Consider the following 20,400-nt stretch of genomic DNA (forward strand, 5'->3'; position numbering starts at 1 on the left):
ACAAGACTCAGAGTGGTCAATCACAAGAAACAATAGAGTATACAATTATTGACATGTCAAGAAGACATTCCCCAGTGTAAGTCTCATTAGCTGACAGTACAGCTGAGTTACAGCAGGTGGCGACAACGAGCTGGATTCCTGTAGTGGCGCAGGAGAAGAAGTGCAAACTGTTAGCTACCAGGCAGGTGACAGAAACTTACATCTTTCTCTTTTCATATTTCTTCTAAATATGCTGTACAGTCATTTAAAGAATTTGGGTAACAATGCTGAGCTACAGATTAGACATTGAAGACGTGGTTGAAACGTGTTGAAAAGTTTAACCAGCCGAAGTAGCTTGAGTTAGCATCTATTTTGTAGCAACTGCTAACTGATATGAGTTTCCAGTTGTTTTTAATAAGACATAAAAGATGTTTTACTGAACTATGCTTAACTTAATACAGTGCCGATTTCTTACGAGACGTTTCTGTGTGTTTAGATAGAAATGAGCGGTGAATGTTTGATATTGATGAACTTGTGTTTCGCTAGGAGTTCAAATGAACGATGGATCAGAAGATTCCTTATGATGACTACCAGCTGCCAGTGGTTTTCCTGCCTTCATATGAAAATCCACCGGCTTGGATTCCTCCTCAGGAGGTAAGACGAGACATAAACTATTCTGGTCAAATCTCGTCTGTAGGGGAAGATCTGTGGACCGCAATAAACACAAGACTTTAGTTTCGTAGTGTCTTGTGACAGTACATTTGAATAACATTAAAAAGTGCATTTATTTGAGTCATCTTGTCACATCGATTCATTTCACATATACAGTGATATGTTTTAAGCGTTTATTCGTGTTTCATTTAGGTGATTATGACTTGCAACTAATGAAAATACAAAATTTTATTTCTGAAAGAATATAACATATTAGCAATAATTTAAAAAAAGGCGGACAAAAGAAGAATGCTACGTGAAAAACGGTAATTAAAAACAAACGCAGAGCTTTGGTTTTTCTTCAGGCCAAAAAGCTTTAATGGTACACAGTTTGTACTTCAAGAAGTTCCAAATTGAGTGTTTTACTTGCTTATTGTGCCATTTTACAATACTAATATGTTTTTTATTAAAACTACAACTCTTTTACTTTCCAAGTTTGAACCTTAGTTTCTTGTTTTCCTTGTTTATTTGCATGGAGACAAATGTTAAGTCTAAGCAAAGACTGAACACCAACATTTATAGCATTAGCTAGTTTGCAATGCATGTCCCCACATGGACCTTAAATAACATAAAACAATTTAAAAGATAGCAAAACAATATGTCGCGATAAAATATCATACACAATATAAATCATAACATTAACCTAAAACTGCACACAGATTTTTAAATCTGACACCTTTTCTTCTGTTTGTGAAAATTAATAATAAAATTATGTAACAGAAATACGACTAAATTTAGTAGTAGTTCCCAAGTGCTTATTGTGCAGAATCTTAAACGACTTTGTCCTTTTTGCTTTTGTCATGCAGTGAGACAAGTATATTATTCTGATTTTACGTGGTTACTTAGTTCAGCTGTTGGCTAGAGTACTTTATTTAACAGATGTTTCCCTCACACTGTATATTACTAAGTGTAATTTTAAAACTGTGTTACCTTACAAAGAGTGATGGATGAAGTGTTTAACACAAAGACTGGCTGTCTTTTCCAATCTGAAATATTTGCAAACTACCAAATCTGTCGCTCTTGTAAGTAAGAAAACCGTGTAGGAGCCCAAAGGAACGGTAGGATACAGAATTTTGCCAAGAGCTAATTTTTACAGTACTGGTTTAAAAAAATATCCCTTTGCCCAGCTGCTGAACCGAAAGAAAATAACTGGTTTCTGATTTTAGCAGGCTACCAGAGCATGGCCAGCTACAATTACAGCCCCTGAGGAATAATTAGGGATCTGAAGATTGGAAAAGGACATGCGGATTATTTACTGTCCAGGCCACAATTATTTTCCTTGACAGGAAGGCAGTGACATTAAACATCAGCAGCAATGCCATTTTCCAACCTACATGATATAGCATAAAGATGTTTTATTGAAGAAGAACCTTATGATAAATTTATTTAATTTATATGTAAACACATCAGAGCTTATGTTTTTTATTTCCTTTATAAGAGTTTTATTACCTTCTATCTCTTTGTATGCAGCGTTGCTGTTTCTTTTGTAGTTCGTGTCCAAGGATTTACTACAAAATTACAGAAAATCTTTGTTTTGAAACATTAAAAAAGCGTAGAGCAGTGTTGTAGTACTCGAAAACGGTCTTGGTCTCGAGACCGGTCTTAAGACCATTTTTTGATAGTCTCGGTCTTGTCTCGGACTCGACCACATTCGGTCTCGGTCTTGTCTCGGTCTCGGACATTGAGGACTCGGTATTTTATTTCAAGACCGGTCAAGACCACAACTGTGAAAATAACGCTAAATCATCAGTATCAATTTCTTTAAGATCCTTCTTTTTATTGGATGCACTCCTGATTCAAATTAAAGCAATAACCCGTCTCATTGGTAAATGCATGTTGTTGTTTTTTTAACTGCTGTCGCCCCCCCCCTTTCACCTTGAGCGCGGACTGCAGCACTTCGATTGAAAGTTACAAGTGGTTGTCTGAGAAGGGGATAAGATGTCGGCCAAATCATCGGTTATAAAATTTGGCTATTTAAATCACAAACAATACATTTGTAAAGCAACATTGAGAAAAAAGCATACAGCGCAATGTAAGTTCTGCAGTGCTTCACTATCAGAGACGGTGGGGACTACGTCCAACTTTTATCGACACCTTGAAAGAAAGCACAAAGAAAGGTAAGCTGTGTGTAAAAGTGATATTAGGAAAGCTAGCAAGTTAACGTAAGCAATTTCCTCGGTATCAAAATTATTCTACCCGGCCATCACACAGTTCTTATTTCAATATTAGCTACACATATTAAGTTAGCTAAAGTTATATATGTATGCTTTATCTTTTAGGGTGAATGTTCTCCTTTCTTATCCGCTATTTGCCACCTAGCTTGATGCACAAGTTGTCACCTAGTAGTGTTTGTGAAAACATGTCGGACATTACTGATTTAATTTAAAGAAGTGTTGATTCGTGTTGTGCATGGACAACGCTGTTTCAATTACAGCTTTCCTGAACATGTCTCCGTATTTCTGTCGGCTTCATGAGTGGATTGCAGCACATAGGTGGAAGCAGAGCAAAAATAAAAGTCTGAATAGATAATCGTAATATATTTTGGTTCTTGTTCAATACTTCTCATGAAGGAGAAGACTGATGTGGAAGTCTCTACCTATGTTTATTAATAACCATAATAAGGTGACGTACGTAACCATGACAGAACAATGGTTCGTAATGGTTCTGTCAATAAGTAACCATGACAGAACGTAATGGTTCGTAATGGTTACGTTCTGTAACGTAACCATGACAGAACGTAATGGTTCTGTCAGCTTGTGCTGGCTTGTGCTGGTGGGTAACCCCAATGTCTCCAAAGCCATCATATATAATTTATTAATGTGCCAAACCTGATATGTTTAACCTTAAATAAGTTGTATTTTCTTGCATTGGTCCTACAATTAACATTATTAAGGGAAGTAAGCAAATGCAGTTAACCTTGAGAGACTGAGTCGACTGGACATATAATAACATCCTGTTCCTAAGTTAGATTTTTTCTTTCTCATGAAAAACAATTATGAGACAGTGAATGAATTCATTCACTGTCTTATAATTATGAACTAAGGTCAATGTAAGTTACACTGACCTTAGGAGCTGGATATAGCTCCTGACATTGAAGATAAGACGTGGAGGTGATGCTCTGTTGTTTGGCTGTGGGAACTAGTCTATAGATATAAGCAGAGAGTGAAGAGACTAATATGCCTCACCTTATGAAAAATTAATAAATTAGTTGCTTTGTATGGATATAGGCAAATTACTTTTAGAAACCACATTGTTATGTTGCCATTTACAATTTCAGGTCAATAAGTAACTTTTTACCAGTTCACTCTCTATGGTTCATACCATATCAGTCATTTAACTTACTTGTTTATCCATTTCAAAAATGTGATGGCCAAAATACCATTGATTTGCATTTTGTTTATCTACATGCGTTTCTAGTAACATTACATTACACATATTTGACATGTATTTGTAAAGTTCCTACTTATTTTTAAGGTTGTTTTCTTATGTAATTGATGTTCATATGATCAGATAAACTGATTTCTATGTCCTATTTATTAGGTTCCTGGAATACAAGGCAGGGCAACAGAGTGATGTCACACAGCCAACAATATCGTTATTTACACAGAAAGTGCAGCTCTACAGCCCACAATCGCCAAGGCAGCAAGCCATCAGTGAAGCCATTGTTCAAGATTTGATCATTGGATGTTGTCTGCCCCTCTCCCTCGTGGAAAATGGACACTTTAAACACTTTCTTGAAGTCCTGGACAGTAAATACACACCAATCTCTAGAAAAACAGTTTCTGAGAGACGAATTCCAGAATTGGTCAGAAAAGTCAAGGAAACTGTCTTGGAGAAACTGAAGACCCAGTCGTCTGTGTCATTAACAACTGACCTTTGGTCTGATCGCAGGCTACGCTCCTTTCTTGGGGTGACTGCCCATGTGTGCTACAAATCTAAAGATTGCTATGCACTTGAAACCTACCTGCTGGACTGTAGGCGTTTTACAGGGAGGCATACTGGAGAGCACATTGCGTCTGCCTTTGAGGAGATCACTGAGGAATATGGTATTCGTGACAAAATTAGCTATATCATAACAGACAATGCACCCAATATGAAATGTGCTTTCAAAGTACACATGCCCCAGCAGCAATCTGATGACAGTGAGAGTGAAGAGGATAATTTAGATGACGAGCACTTGTGGGAGGACATTAATTCAGAGGAAGACATTGACTTACCATGGTCATCTGGTGAACGTCTTTCCTGCTTTGCACACTCTCTCCAGTTAGTTGTGCATGATGGTATGAAGGAGGTCAAGACCATTTCTCGCACCATAGCAAAAACGTCAAAGTTCGCAACCCTTTTACATAGCAGCTCACAATTTAAAGATAAGTTTGAGGCTGCATTTGGCACCAATAAAAGTGTTCCAGCTGCAAATACAACTCGTTGGAACAGTACATTTAAACAAGTACAGGCCCTTACAACTCTAGAACACAAATCACTCAGTGAAATGTGCAACAAAGACTATGAGGATGTCGTGTTCAGTGCGCGGGAGTGGAACCAGCTAAAGGAGCTATGTATAGTTCTTTCTCCATTTGCTGAAGCAACAGAGCTGACCCAAGGGGAAAGATCAGTGACTATTAGTATGGTGGTTCCAACTGTACTGGACTTGAACACACACCTCCTCAAGATGGAGGAGACCCGAATGCAGTGCCGGCCGTTGGTCAGAGCCCTCCAGCAGTCTCTGGTGAAAAGATTTTCTGGAATCTTTACAAAAACAAACATGGCCAAAGACAGTGGAAGAGAGGAACCTTTTAACCATGATGTGTACTTCTTTGCTGCCATGCTGGATCCACAGTTTGGCTTAAGCTGGGTGGATTTAGATGTTACCAACGGAGGTAATGCAGCATCGGTGAAGAAGTTCAGAGATGAACTTAAGAAGACACTGACAGGTTGGTATGCATTTTTCTTTGCTGAAAAAAAAGTCTTATTTGCAAAATTATAAATCTTAAAATGTCTCAAATTCGTAGCACATAAAGCCTTAAATCATAAAGTGGAATTTATAGTCTTCTTTTCATCAGTTTACTTTTGTCATAAACATTATTTTGTACACTCAAAGTTCTTGAAAACTAACACAGTCATTGTGTTTGTGTTTTTCAGACACATTGATCTTTGGGGTGGAGAACATGGAGAGTACAGATGACAAGTGCTCAGAAGCCATGAATGTGGATCCAACCAGTCATTCGCCACCAGCCAAATGCCCTCGACTTCTGTCACGCTACAAGGCACATAAGAAGCACAGCTCCTCTGTCCAGAATTCAAGTATTGCAACACAATTAAACAGATACTTTAATGATATAAGAGACTGTGACAGTGACAATGCTCTTGCCTTCTGGGGAGAAAACCAGTCCAAATATCCTCAACTGCACAATTTGGCTTTGAAAGTGCTATCCGTCCCTGCCTCCTCTGCACCAGTGGAAAGGGTTTTTAGTCGAGGAGGCATTGTAATGAGACCCCATCGTGCACGTTTAGGTGCAAAAATGCTGCAGTCTCTAATCTTTCTGAAGTGCAATGAAACCTTACTTTAAACTAATTTTATGTATCACCTACTTTATTTCAACCACTGTTCAACTACATGGTTATCCTTGTTCTTGAGTTTTGCCATTGACGTTTTCTAAAGCTTTGGCGTATTATGAAACTGCTTCCAGTTGTATAATTTTATTTTTGAAACGCATGCAGTTGGGCCTCTAAATGTCAGATTTCTTTATTATGTATGTTATGTATAAGTTGCTACATCCATTCAACAGCAGAGTTAAAGATGCAGTATGTAACTTTGTTAAAACAAAAAAATATCTTTGTAAAAGTTATATAGTTTTTTTTATATATTTATGTCACTATGTTGTGTCAGTATGTTATGAGACTGACAAGCTGTGAAAATATTGAGCTCCTCTGCCTTTTCTCCATGTTCCCAGTGCTAACTGGAGAAATACACTGCTTGGTCAAAAACAAACCATCTGATCCAGCAAAAGGGTCTTAGAACTGATAAAAGTCAGTCATGTTTTTGTGCACGTATTTCAATGGGGTTTGTATTTCTGCAGATGGCAGTAGTCGCTCAGGGAGGAAGTGAAGGAGATCAATCTTTTTTTCAACAAATTATCTGTCTCATAACATATTGTCACAACTTGGTGATAGATATAGATTTATTTAAGAAAAGTTATATAATGTAGCTATAATCTGTATACGAGAGAGAAACGAGAGAAATGATTGGCATTTTTTCAGTTTTACATATTTGCACATGGTTTTGAAATAGCACATTTAAAAACAACATAAATGTATGTACTGTTCATGAAAGGCAGATAAAATACTATTTTGATCGACTTTGATTGTTTGAAATTCTATGATTACAACATAGAAGTACTAAATAAAGATGTTTATGTTTATTCCAGTTCTCTGTGTAAAATATCTAGGTGTTTTTACGTGAATGTGGGTCTTTTAGATCAATTTTAGTGATTTTGATCATGTTTCACATTTTATTGTCACATACTGGCGCTGGTCTTGGTCTTGACTCGGTCTCGACTTCCCTCGGTCTTGGTCTTGACTTGGTATCGGACCCTAAAAGTCTTGGTCTTGTCTCGGTCTCGATACACTCTGGTCTTGGTCTTGTCTTGGTCTCGGGTTAGGTGGTCTTGAACACAACACTGGCGTAGAGCTTCACAAATTCAGTCAAACCACATATTGCATAAGTCCATTTGTAATTTAAAGGAACATTAAAGTGGAGAAAAGCACAAGTTATTAAGTTGGTCAAATAAAAATACTGAAATGAACTAAAATAAAGTTGATTTGAACCAGTAGCAGGGAAGCATCAGTTCCTAAAATTCAACAGTATATCATCTGAAAGACAAGTTTCTCCATCAACTTGGAAATAAAAGTCAACTTTTAAATGGGTCTTCTGCCATGAAGACGTGTTTAAAACAAAGCTTTCACTTAGTGAGAAGGAAATCTGTCAAAGGAAAAAGTTGTTTGTTTATAAATTGTTGATAGTTTCTGCTAAGAAAGAAAAAGACAAACTCAAAATATTCAAATACAGACGGACCAAAGGCAGGAGCGATGTTGTATGACCTGACACATAGGAAACAATATTTGTTTTGCTGCTTCAGTTCAGTATTTAGAAGTCAACTAACTTTAACCTTTTGCTGAAAATATGACAATGTCTTCAGTTATGATTGCATCAGAAAGCTGCTGAACTCATCAGTAAGGATGTACAGACGGGCCTAACAACGTTTTCTCCGGGTTGAGTAACATTTTTACAAAGACGGTAACGTTAACAGATGATGGTAGCTGATTATCTTGAATATCCTGCTTAGACTTGCTCATTACACATTTACAGTTAAATCAGTTAACAGGGTTAGTCTTGTAATGCTACTCTTTTAACTAAAGTGTCTGTTTTATAAATGTTTTTAAATTAAATTTACATCAATCATTTTGTAACATAATTGTGTGATTAAAAATTATATATGTGCTCAGTAAGATTTTTTTAAGTTGATTATTCCATTTTATCCTAATTTAAAAGTAGATTTTCTTAATATTTGTTGGATTTACCTTTTACTCTGTACTTGACTTTTCTTCATCACATTTTCACACAATAGTTTGCTGGAATTTTGACCCGTTTCTCCTGACAGAACTGCTGTAACTGAGTCCGATTTGTAGACTGCCTCGCTCACACACATTATCAGCTAGAGTAAAATTATTACTGTAAATAAATTAAAAAATACTGACTTTGACTTTCACACAAACACACATTCATCTCTAGGATACAGAGCCAGTCTCCTTCCTTAACAATGTGATGGCACCAAGTGTGGGCATTTATTGTTCATAGTAAAAAACAAAACTGACAGTTTTATTGGAAATTTTTGTTTCACTATTTGTTCTGCAAGAGCGTCAATAAATATCAGTACATTTAAAAAAATATGATTAAGTGGAGTTATTGTGTGCAGTTTAGTGATATAAATGTAACTTCTTTGAGAAAGTTGCATCACGTTTCAACATAAATATTTTTTAAGAACGTTATTTGTGTTTGTGACGTTACGAATATTGTGCAGTCACAGCCATAGATACCTGGAAAAGAAGTAGTAATTTTTTTTAATCATAATTTTATAAGTATTACAATAGTACCAAAAAATATTCCTATAAATTTTAAGTCCATATTGCCCATCCATAGCTGGCACAAATATTTTTATGCTATTTACTTTTCCACATTTATCTCTGAACAGATAAACTCAGCACCTTCAAGCATCTCAAATTACTCTTAAGAATGAAACAGATCTCTACTTTCTCTGCTATCTTTACTGATTTATTTTTATTTCCCCATGATGACTCACAAGAAATCAGTTTGTTGAGATTTTGGCTTAAAATACACCAGTTTAAATGTTAATTTACCTCAAAAACATCCGACTTAAATAAGCAATTCTCTTATTATTCTAGCATATAGCAACTGTTTTAGCTGTCACACCATGCATGTAAGTTTCTGGGCTTCACTGTGTATTTCTTGGTTCCTTGTCAGAGGGTTCATCACCCAGACTACAACAACGAGCTCACCCAGTTCCTCCCTCGCACCGTCGTGTTGAAGAAACCTCCAGGAGCCCAGCTGGGTTTTAACATCCGAGGAGGCAAGGCATCGCAACTGGGAATCTTTATATCCAAGGTGTGTGCAGGTGTAGTTAGCATGCCTCCTAAACTTTAATTTTGTTTTTGAAAGACCTATTTATTGTGGTAATAAATAATATTTTGTCTTTTGTGGTGTCAGGTAGTCCCAGATTCAGACGCCCACAGAGCAGGACTGCAGGAAGGAGATCAAGTTCTCTCTGTGAATGATGTGGATTTCCAAGACATAGAGCACTCGAGAGTAAGTCACAGCAGAACCAGTGAAAGTTAAAGTTAATTCATCACAGTATTTACTTTGTTTAGCAACTCAGAAGGTAGGGAGACTCTGAAATGTGTTGTTGCAGTTTTTGTGCATTTTTCGACACATTATCTGGTCTGAATTGTCTACTGGTTCAGCTGCAACTTATTTGGATTATCATCTCACTGCTTAGGTTTGACAAAAGTATTATATACTTGTAAAAGTATATAATACTTTTATAGGTATTTAGACTTACAAAAGTCTAAATACATTTTATTTAGACTAAAATGTAAAATCTAATGTTTCTAGTATATGTTTCTTTCATTTTTACAGAAAAATTTCACCTGTAAATATTCCATAAAACAGAAGTCGAATACTTGTTGTCCATACTTCAAAATGGGAAAGAGAAGAAAACGGGCCATTTAAGTAATATAAATAAGTAATTTAAGTAATTTTTATATATAAATTATCAACTGGCTGTAAAAAAACTAAATGACTAGAATCCTAAATTTTCCCATTTCTAATTAAAAACTCAGAACAACTGGAACACCCAGTGAGGATAGTGAGGGAGGCAAAGGTTCAAAACTACGACGTAGTAGTACAGCAGTGTAGTTAGGAAAAAATGAGTAAATTCCTACCAAAATAATTACAGAAATTTTCTAGAAAAAATAAGGACATTTGAGTTTGAAATGTTGAAAATTTGCTAGAAAAAATTTAGAAACCAGAAACTAAAAGTTTTTCTTTCTCAAACATTTCTGAGATCAACCTAAAAAAAAAAAGATGTTTAGTAAATTTTTTGACTGTTCAAAAAATGAGTGTAGTTTGTTATTTTGAGGTTTATCTCAAAAGTAGACTTTTTTGTTGCTATTTTTTTTATATCTAAAATTGCCCCAATTTGCCATCATACAAAGCTCATTCCTAGAGACTCATGGTGAAATTTTGATATGAGATTGTGAGGATAGAAGATCATTGTTTGTAAATGTTAGTATAAAGTGAGCTGTGACTAAGCTTACTTCCTGTAAGCTTCTGTTCTGTCTAAGCACGTTACATTTTAAAAGTTTGAGGAACGAGTAGTGCAAGTCGTGAAATAAATCACCAGTCGCTGATGACATTTGTCGCCCTCTTTAGGCGGTAGAGATTCTGAAGACCGCTCGGGAAATTGTGATGAAGGTTCGCTTCTTTCCTTACAGTAAGTGTTTTGTTTCATAAATACAAACAAAGGCGTGTTTATAGGTTTGGTTTGCCTGGTTCCATTCAGTGAATATTTTTGCAGGCTACAGGAGGAGTAAACAATTGACATTATCAGATAAAACCCTGTTGTGACACTGATCTAAGCTGTGATAACATAAATACTTTTCTTTGTACTCCAACACATTTAACTATTAATTTGAACCCTATCCAGTCAACATGCTCTATCTTGTTTGACTTGGATTAAATCTTCCATTTTCCTAACCTGTGAGAGCTTTATGTACCTTTTTCTGCATTTGAGTATTGAAAAGAAAAGTATATCTCTCAGGATTTGGATGATTCTCAGCAGATATCATCCTGCTGTAACACCAGCGTACTAAGATCAAAATCTGTTGGATCTTAAAATGTTTCAAGGAGAAACACAGAAACGCTTTCCTGAATTATCTCATGATGATTGGTTTTTCAGCTGAATAATGGTTTTCTCTGTTCCTCCCATCAGACTACCAGAGGCAAAAGGAGAGAACTGTCCACTAGGTGGCAGCAGCGTTCCTAAAACACTTCATTCGACGTCATTTTCCTGCTCCTACAAGCACTCTACCGCAGCTTCAAGATGACAGATTGTTGGTCTCATTCAAACTCCTCCATGTCGGGAAAATCCGTTCTCTGGTGTAGTGGTTAAAGGTGGTGAAATATTGTCAGATCTACTGCAATATTTGATAGTTTCTGCCACATTATAGTCCAATCATATAGTGTTATGCTTTGCATTTGAAAATGTATCATTTTAATCTCAATTATTGATTTTTAAAAAAGGTTTTTAATGTAATTTAATATTGATAATGTCTCATCTATGTTTAATAGCATTTTGAAGTCTGAAATGGTACAGATTAGAGCACTAATCTTGACATTAGACACTAAAACAAAACATTAAAACACTGACGGATGTAATTTCTGGGGACATTAACTGTAAGAGCAAATTGTGCAAGACTTCTGATACATTTTAAATATTTCTGTGTCACTTTACAAGTTTTTGAGTATTTATCAAATATTGTAATTGTGTAGGAAATTATAAAAACTGTAAATATGAATACTAATTTTAACATTATGCCATTTTTGTACAGTTTTTCCATTCAAGATATATGAACAAATTCAGGGGCCAAAAGGTTAACATCGCTTCATAAGACATTGTTATCCTTTTATTATGAAATGTCCTTAATAAAAAAAAAACATTGTTTGAGAATTTCAGTGCATTGCGTGTTTAACTACGTTCATCTTAAGTATTGATGTCGATGTCACTTCCTTATGTTTCCCTGGAGGATGTTGACATGAACAATCAGGTGTTGGTAACAGCCCAGGTAATTATTACATGGCAGGAATTCATGACAAATGAGCCAATTAATTAGATGGTAGATATTTTAACAGGGAACAAATATTGTAACTTATTTAGTACTTAGTAGTAAGCCTCTTTTCCTCTTTGAGACAATGTAAAGTAAAATTCTCCTCCACACAAGGTGTGCACTGACCTGTTATCTGATCAAACTACACATTCCTAAAATTTTTCTTTTTTCTAGCTCATCCAAATTTTCAACTTTATTCCTTAAAGCAGGGGTTCGAACTCCAGTCCTCAAGGGTCCTGCGGTTTTTAGATGTGATATAGGTACAAAACACTGGAATGAAATGGCTTAATTACCTCCTTGTGTAGATCTGTTCTCCAGAGCCTTAATGACCTAATTATTCTATTCAGGTGTGGTGCAGCAGAGGCACATCTAAAAGTTGCAGGTCACCGGCCCTCCAGGACTGGAGTTTCACACCTGTGCCTTCAAGCATACTTCTACATGTTTTTTCTTCAGCAGTGGAGTCTTGTGCAGTGCGGCTGCAGAAATTAAGTGATACTTACAGGTTCAGAAATGCATTTTTAGCAAATTGTGTTATGTTGTTACCCAGCATTGCATGCTTTATGTGCCAAACTGTCAGTAAGATGCAGGATTGATTTAAATACTTGAAAACTGTTGTACATAGTTTGTGGAATAATTTTTGATTTCTTTGTAGATTAATTGGATTTATACCAGCATTTGTTAATATCAATAGAAACATACAAACAAAAATGTTTGCCACACACTGCACCAAGAAACACTGTTCATTACATAAAACACAGAAGTTTGCCAAGCATTTGTACAAACTTTTATTAAAAGGTTTGTGTAATTTTAGGTTCATCATTTAAACTCGACTCATGATGATTTGACGTGGCACATAAAAGATGAATGACCACGGCTGAAAGCTTTTCTGTGCACTGGAAGAACCGGCACCAGATCTGAAAACGAACTGGTTTGTTCCAGAACGAGTCGCAGAACTCGTTCCACTCGGTCTGTAGAGAAACCGACCCGATAAGAGGAATCCAGTCAATAGTAGAGATCACTGTGGAATGTCAAGCTTTGTTAGCTTTATTTTTAAAAAGTCGACCTGAAATATTCTGAGAACATTAAAAATACCGTCAGCCAAACAGGCGTCATTACAATCGTGGCTTCATCAGTTTAGTGTAATAAATAAATACAATAAAGTTCCCATCATGGTTTCAACCATTCTCAAATGGTTAACCAACATTGCTATTTACATCAAATGTTTCTCTTTGAGGGAATGGCTGGCATATGTTACTCCATTGCACTTCATTTGATTGCACAACTTCTTCATTACACATTGAAAGGGACAAATCCAACCATCAATAATTAACTACTGCATAGTATCTTCCTGAAAAACTGCCAAATTTCTGTCAACATACTAACATGAAACCTGCGTTGTATCATTTTAACTGGCCATATGCATGAGTTTGGAAAATAAAGAAAGTCTCTGAGGTTCTAACAGAAAGCTGCATTTTAGGAATTAAGACTGAGCATGATCTAATTTTTAGTTGACAGACACCAAAGATATGCCAGTATTTAACAGTCGTACTCCATTTCCTTTCACATTAAGCTTTGTGATGTTTTTTCATAGGTAGAAAATAAATACCCTGGCCAAAGACCCGTTGTGTTGTACTTCTTTAAAAATATCCACCACCTCTGTTCCTGTACACAAGCTTGGATTCAAAGAGGTGAATGGTACCTTGATCTGAGCTCTTTTTTGCATTAAGACATTTGTAAACACTTCATACTCCTGTAAGGCACACTGATCGAAAACTGAAGGATTTAGTTGACATCGCAGAAAGCTGGGAGTCTTAAAGTCTCTCTTAAAAAAAACACTATATACAGGTCACCCCCAATCTCTCTTTTCGGCCACCTTTCCTTTATTACTGTGAGACTTTTAGCTGCTGTCTTCAGCGTCCTGACCGTCCAGTTTGGAGCTTTCATCCACGTTTTCTAGAGAGTCCGCTCTCTGTATGGACAGGACGGCAGGGTCTATGTAGGGGAGCTTGTTCTGCTTCGGGTTGAGCCAGGCCTTCACGTCGGGAGAGTTCTTCTTTTTCCACGCTGGGTAGTTCTTTCCCGCCTGGTGCACGCTACTCAACACCTGGAAAGATAAGAACGGCTGCTTTATGACTGAAAAGATTTTTGCCACACCTCCACTCTCAGCAAACATTGCTCAAGATAAAAAGGTTTACATATATCACTGCGACAGATTATATTGAAGGTGGCTTAGTCAAACGTGAAAGATTGTGAGAAACTCACTCTTTCACCAAGTGGAAACATTAGGGGGAAAAACAATTAAACATTCTAACTGGTTTTAAAACTGTGCAAAAGGCAAAAATAAAACTCATAAAGCAGCCAGTATTTATATATTTGGCTGCTTTGTAACATTGTCTCTTTTTGATCAAAGAAATACAAAACAAATAGATTTGAAGGCTTTAGATCTGATTCCACACACATAAAACATTTACCTCACATAAACTTTACCAAATATTTCACTAGCCAACTAGAAAGACACACGATCCAAAAACTTATTGCATATACTTTTAATTTGGAACTTATTTTCATTGTTTATGGTTCTGATCCCATAAACAATGATATGATCCCCATTTATCAGATCATGTCAATCCTTATGAAAGATAAAAAACTGACCTCTGATCAAACCAAATTAATGGAGCAGCAGTAAACCACATTTCCTTACAGCACAGTTTACTTATAGTAGACTGTGATTAGATCAAAGGACCTGAATCAGTTTTCAAATTAAGTTGAGAATATCCACGTTACAAGCAAGAACTGATGAAAGGTCATTATATTTGCATACCCAACTTTTTTTGGTAGACCAAAAGTTTAAAATAAGAAAGAAATGTAAAGAGGAGAAGGACTAGCTTTGAGCGTTTACAGAAGTATGACTTATGGTTTGTACTACATGTCCAGTTTCTCTGGCCAAAACTTTGGAAGTTCAAAATTGTCCTGGGACAGAATGACCAGCAATTGGCTTTGTTGGTTATTAAGGAAGTATGTGATACAATCATTGGAAAATCTCTTGTTTTCATACCCAAAACTTGTGTAGAAAACAATTAACACTCCTAATGAATTGAGTATCAAAGTGCATGAATGTTTTCTGATTTATCTTTCTACTGATTTTCTGTTTTGTCTCTGCTAGTATTACAACTAGACTGAAGTTGACATCCTTTTTGTTTTTACTTCAGTGTTTTTCATGCTAGCTATGACACCCAAGCTCCCAAGCACACAAAATGCATTGTTTGCTTATTTTATGATTTTACTGTACCAAACAACCTAGATTTTGTATCAGCTCCCGTTCAAAGTATAATGTCTACCGTCCTCGGAAAGGGGACGCTTGTAGCTCTGCATTTCTGTTTCGCTACAGGGCATAAGCAGCTGCAAGAACTTGTAAACGTGTCTCTAAATAGTTTCAATCGACGCAAGATCTGAAACCTGGGGAACGGGTTCTGCTGGGCGGCCAGGTAACACCTTGAGCTGAGATTCTCCTTTGTCAGCAGCAGCGGGTTTTACCTGGACAAGGCCCTTCTGTTGTGTTTTTATGGTTACCATTGTTGCTAGAGACACATGATTTAAGATAGTGAGGTCTTGATCTGTTTAAATTTGTGGCAGAACTTACCCGAGGAGCGAGGACTTGGGATGCTTTGTTCACCACCCATTTTGGAAGAGAACCTTAAAGAAAAACACATAAATGAGATACAAATGTCTCTGAAAATGTTGTGTAAGGACTTTTTGGATCTGGCTTGGTGTTTTCTTACCTTTTGGGTCAGCTTGTGAAAGATAAATGAAAATACAGCTGTTTGGTCCTGTAGCTTTGACGTAATAACCAGTCAGGAGTGACACTGCTCTTACAATTTTGTTTTTTATCGGGAAGTCCTGCAAGCAAGACACAGAAAGTTGCAAAAATAGTGAGAAAAACAGATGAGTGTACATTAGATTAAGTTGTTTGGAGGAAGATGCATACCGGGTGTTTGACAGAGAAGTTCATGACAATGTACTCATCCCCCTTCACCCGCCATGAACGCAGAGTCACTACGTCTCTGTTCTTTATCGGCTTTGGACAGCGCCCTGTATACGAAGGTGAAAAAGTAAAAACATAACATTTTCCATTAGTTTATCACTTTCACAGCCATGGATCCACGTGTTGTGACAGTAAATAGGCTTGGGAAAGTCTGAACAGGAGCAACAGGTTTGTGGAAAGATTGAAAGCAGTGACGATGTCTCACACAGAAGGCTATAAGTAGTGGTTTTAACTAAGAAAATAAAGAAATTCTAAAAACTGTAAAGCAAAGCCTTCACTTTGAATTAACAGAAAGGATTACTCACATGAGTAGTAGCCCACATCCGCATTGTCAGTGAGCCGGGCGATGTCGTAACTCTCCATCATGTTGGTGTCCCATTCCTTGCGGTACTGGCCGTCATGAATAACGTCGTACATGGTGGCAGCCGGCACATCTTCGATGCTCATTCTACACTGAAACAGGAACAGCGTTTACTAAAACGTATACTATGAAACATCTTTCTAAGCTTTTCATCTTCTACCTCACAACGAAACAGAGTAATGGATAGGTGTACAAACATTACTAATAAATCAATAAACTAGTAAAGACATCTTTTTGTGCCATAAATGTGTCTGTTCTCTTATCTTTTGGATTGCATATTACAGCTTGTACTTTAATGAAACTTTAGAGGTTATGTTCTGCAACTTGAAGATGCTTTTGTGGAACTTGCATGACATCCTCAAAAAACTTGCTTGTTCTTTATAAAGATAAATTGTTGGAACTTATCTGTACCTTTCATATAAACAGCATGCAACTTTCCTGGAACTTAAATGAACTTAAACTAGACTCACATTTAGCTTACCTGCTACCTACCTATAATTTCTTTGCAGCCACCATTGAACTTACCTCTAATTTAGGATGCTAAAAGTAATAAGTTCCATAGAAACGCCAGGTGAGTTTCATTACAGATGCATTTTAGGAACATTTCTGGCAAGTCCTATAAAAGTTTCAGTAGAGCTCCTGGATACTAGACCATGTTTATTATTTACTCCTGCCCATTTTTGCTATGTACTTCATTTCTGAAGAGGATCTCAAAAGTTTGCTGATTTGAGAAACACTGAGGTACATTAGCTAACAATCTGGCCTAAACAGGAGAAAAACGTAATTACCATTAGCATTTAAAGTAACTTACCTTGATTTTATGGATTTTGGGTGAGTTGATCCCCCTGTCTGGAAGAACTTCGATCCAAACTTGCTTTCCACCATTGTCATATTTAACCAGCCAGTTCTCGGAGGCCAAACATTGCCTCTTGAAGTCCTCAAAAGCCCCCTCGTTGGGTAAAATACTCATTTTTGTCTAGTTTTGATTATAAAATAAATCTCAGTTCACTTCAGTCCAGTTTCGCTAGACGGTAAGGGTTGTACTGCGGCTACCTGTCTCTGCGTTGATGCGTTTATACGCACCAATCAAGTCGGGCAGGATTCCTGCGTTAATTCCTGCGCCATTCCTCTGAACAATGACAGCCTCTCCCTCTGACGTGAGAGCGCTTCCGGAATCCAGGTGTGCGTAAAAGGAGAAAAAAAGGCCAGGCCCCGCCCTAAAATACAGGTCTAAGCAACGTGCTAACAGCCGCCATTATTTAAACAGTAAAACATATTTTCTCCAGGGGGAAACTAATACTAGAAGAGACTTAGAATTGACAGCTAGATTCTTTAATTGTGTCGAGACTGTGGGAGGCTTAACAGTGTGTGTGTGTGTGTGTGTGTGTGTGTGTGTGTGTGTGTGTGTGTGTGTGTGTGTGTGTGTGTGTGTGTGTGTGTGTGTGTGTGTGTGTGTGTGAGGATTACTCAAAGTTGATGGTTGATCACGACTTTTTTAAAAAGCAGGCGTACACTGAAAACAAATTATTAGAATTAACCAGTAAATTTACTCCTTCTAGTTTTAATACTTACTTAAAATGTGCTCAGTTCAAACACAATTTTAAGTTAGTGGTGTTGTTTCATTACATACATTTGTTAACGGTGGAAATCAAAGGAAGTGTTTTTGAATTACATTTTCGCTAATCATATAAGACATAACTAAAGTCTGATAAACTCTAATAACACTAGGATTTTGTTATAAAGACTTATTTCCCCTTTAGTTTGGCAAAAAAACCCTCATTTAGAGCCGACTTAATTTTTATGATAAATATCTACTGTAGCAATTTGTTGTCATTGTTTTAAAAAACACCTATATATCTATTTTTAGGTTTTTGGAATAAAGAAAAATTACTATACATTTTCTTCTGTATGATATTTATGGGGGGAAAAAAATAAAAACGCAGTTAATTTCCAACCAAATGGTAAGAAAAATAAATCTAAAATAAATGCACTGGTACTTTTAGTGATGTTTTACTGTAGAAATTCAATGCAATTATTCCATGAAAAACTACTAAATATTATTTTATCTGTATTTAAAAAATCTTAGTTGGTTCTTTATCATTTTTGTCAAGGTTATTAAAAGTCATTGTCAAAGGTCATTAAGAGTCAACGGTTGTTCACTCCTCCACTAGGATAGGAGCATACTTATTATTTCCAAGTCAGGATAAACATTGTTCAGATATTTCAAACCTACAAGTTAAAGCAATCAATACAAGACACATTTGATTAATATAAATACTTTCATAACTACAGCAGTGTAATCAATCATCTTTCTATTTTCTTCCATCTGTTTTCTGTTTAAAAGAAACAAGAAAATGTTACGTAAATAGTAAAACCGCCTGATTTCAGGAAGGTAAATAACTGAACGACTACAGCTGTAATAATGATATTTATTACAACTAACCTACATTTGTCTGACTCTTTTCTTTGTTTACCATTAAGCAATGTCCCTAAAACACATTCTGACCGTTGTCATTGAGGACAGTTGGTTCAACTGGCCAAGTTTATAACCATCATTAATGCATGACACATGAAATATGATGCATTGCATCTAAATATTATTTTCTGATTGCAATATTACACATATTGACATTGCGATGCAATTTGATATATACTATGGAGCTTCATTAAATGGTAATGCATTTATTTAATTCATGCTAATGATGTGTCATGTAAACATTTTTCTCAACAACACCTGCCAATATCTGCCGTTTACCCCGAGGCAAAAACTTCCTCTGGGTAAAAAAGATCAGCAGCTTGATTTCTTCTACACAGGAACTTTTTAACCACAAGTTATCCCAGTTTCAAATGGACCTCTATAAACATGTCAGCACATGAAATGAAAATATCAGCTGACTGAATCAACATATTCAGTAACATTTTAATCAAAACAAGCAAAAAATAAAGGAGTTAATTCTGTAGAACGTAACCACTGTTGGATATTATGGTTACAAACTTATATGTTTGGTTAGTTTTTTGTATTTTATTGACTTATAAAATCAACATCCCTATAAAATCTGTTTTTATTGTGTAAATTGGGCTGGAACTGTAAATAAAGCAAGGTCATTCCTCTGTCATTCTGTTGTACAATGAATCAGAAAAACTCCCAAATTACTAATCTGTACAACTTTTCTCTGGCTGTGTAAGAGTTATTCTAATAGATGGCAAATCATCGCTTCAGTTGTTGGCAGTCTAAAAGACACTGAGCCTCTTATATGCGTCAGCCGACTGCAAGCTCACAAGACAATTTACCCATTTTCTTTCTTTTGAAACAGGTGCATCGGCTTATAAAAGTAAATAAAAGCATCTCCAACTTGATTCTGCCACCTTCATTGTCATTACTCTTAGAAAAATGCACATTTTTGGATGACTATCCGTAGATTAAACTACTCACTACGTGTGTTTTTCAGAAATATGTATTCTAGGACACCTGTGATTTTATTACAAATTATATTGTTTAGCCAAAATACACATTTTCATTTTACAAGGCATGCTATTAAACATTTGCCAAAAGTTAGAACTAATGTACAGAAAGGAAATGTACTATTATGTGCCGTACAACTATGGACTTTAATGACAACTTTAATGATAGTAAAAAATTAAGGGAGACATTAAACAATATTTCAGTAAAACCACAAACAATGTAAGTTTCTGGTTTTGATTTGAATATATTACACTACAGTCAATTATGTACTTAGCCTAAAGTTACATGTATTCTGCCACGTTTTCTTCCATGTCTTGTTTTATATTTATTTCATTTGTAAAAACTGTTTTAGTGATGTAAATTATATGATGTGTGGACAACACT

At 36.1% G+C, this 20,400-nt stretch overlaps 3 protein-coding genes across 4 annotated transcripts; 2 read left to right on the forward strand and 1 right to left on the reverse strand.

Moving 5' to 3' along the window:
* The first annotated feature begins 81 nt into the window (after positions 1 to 81).
* Positions 82 to 11,993, forward strand: pdzd11 (PDZ domain containing 11). Of its 2 annotated transcripts, none has more exons than XM_023328599.1 (6): positions 82 to 181; positions 526 to 633; positions 9,230 to 9,370; positions 9,473 to 9,571; positions 10,697 to 10,757; positions 11,256 to 11,993. In XM_023328599.1, the coding sequence occupies exons 2-6, from the start codon at positions 541 to 543 to the stop codon at positions 11,288 to 11,290; spliced, it is 429 nt and encodes a 142-aa protein (XP_023184367.1). In that variant the 5' UTR covers positions 82 to 181; positions 526 to 540; the 3' UTR covers positions 11,291 to 11,993. The 2 variants fall into 2 exon arrangements, with proteins under 2 accessions (XP_023184367.1, XP_005799555.1); XM_005799498.2 differs by having other exon boundaries at positions 90 to 185.
* On the forward strand, positions 640 to 7,262 carry LOC111606975. The gene is made up of 2 exons (XM_023328598.1): positions 640 to 5,621; positions 5,830 to 7,262. The coding sequence occupies exons 1-2, from the start codon at positions 4,784 to 4,786 to the stop codon at positions 6,255 to 6,257; spliced, it is 1,266 nt and encodes a 421-aa protein (XP_023184366.1). The 5' UTR covers positions 640 to 4,783; the 3' UTR covers positions 6,258 to 7,262.
* Positions 11,994 to 13,165: 1,172 nt separating the features above from the next.
* On the reverse strand, positions 13,166 to 17,850 carry LOC102222257 (START domain-containing protein 10-like). The gene is made up of 6 exons (XM_005799554.2): positions 17,365 to 17,850; positions 16,498 to 16,645; positions 16,136 to 16,239; positions 15,930 to 16,047; positions 15,791 to 15,843; positions 13,166 to 14,254 (listed from the first exon to the last, which is right to left on the reverse strand). The coding sequence occupies exons 1-6, from the start codon at positions 17,521 to 17,523 to the stop codon at positions 14,048 to 14,050; spliced, it is 789 nt and encodes a 262-aa protein (XP_005799611.1). The 5' UTR covers positions 17,524 to 17,850; the 3' UTR covers positions 13,166 to 14,047.
* Between the last annotated feature and the right edge of the window lie 2,550 nt (positions 17,851 to 20,400).

The sequence above is a fragment of the Xiphophorus maculatus genome, chromosome 23 (genome assembly GCF_002775205.1).
Source record: "Xiphophorus maculatus strain JP 163 A chromosome 23, X_maculatus-5.0-male, whole genome shotgun sequence".
Lineage (NCBI taxonomy): Eukaryota > Metazoa > Chordata > Actinopteri > Cyprinodontiformes > Poeciliidae > Xiphophorus > Xiphophorus maculatus.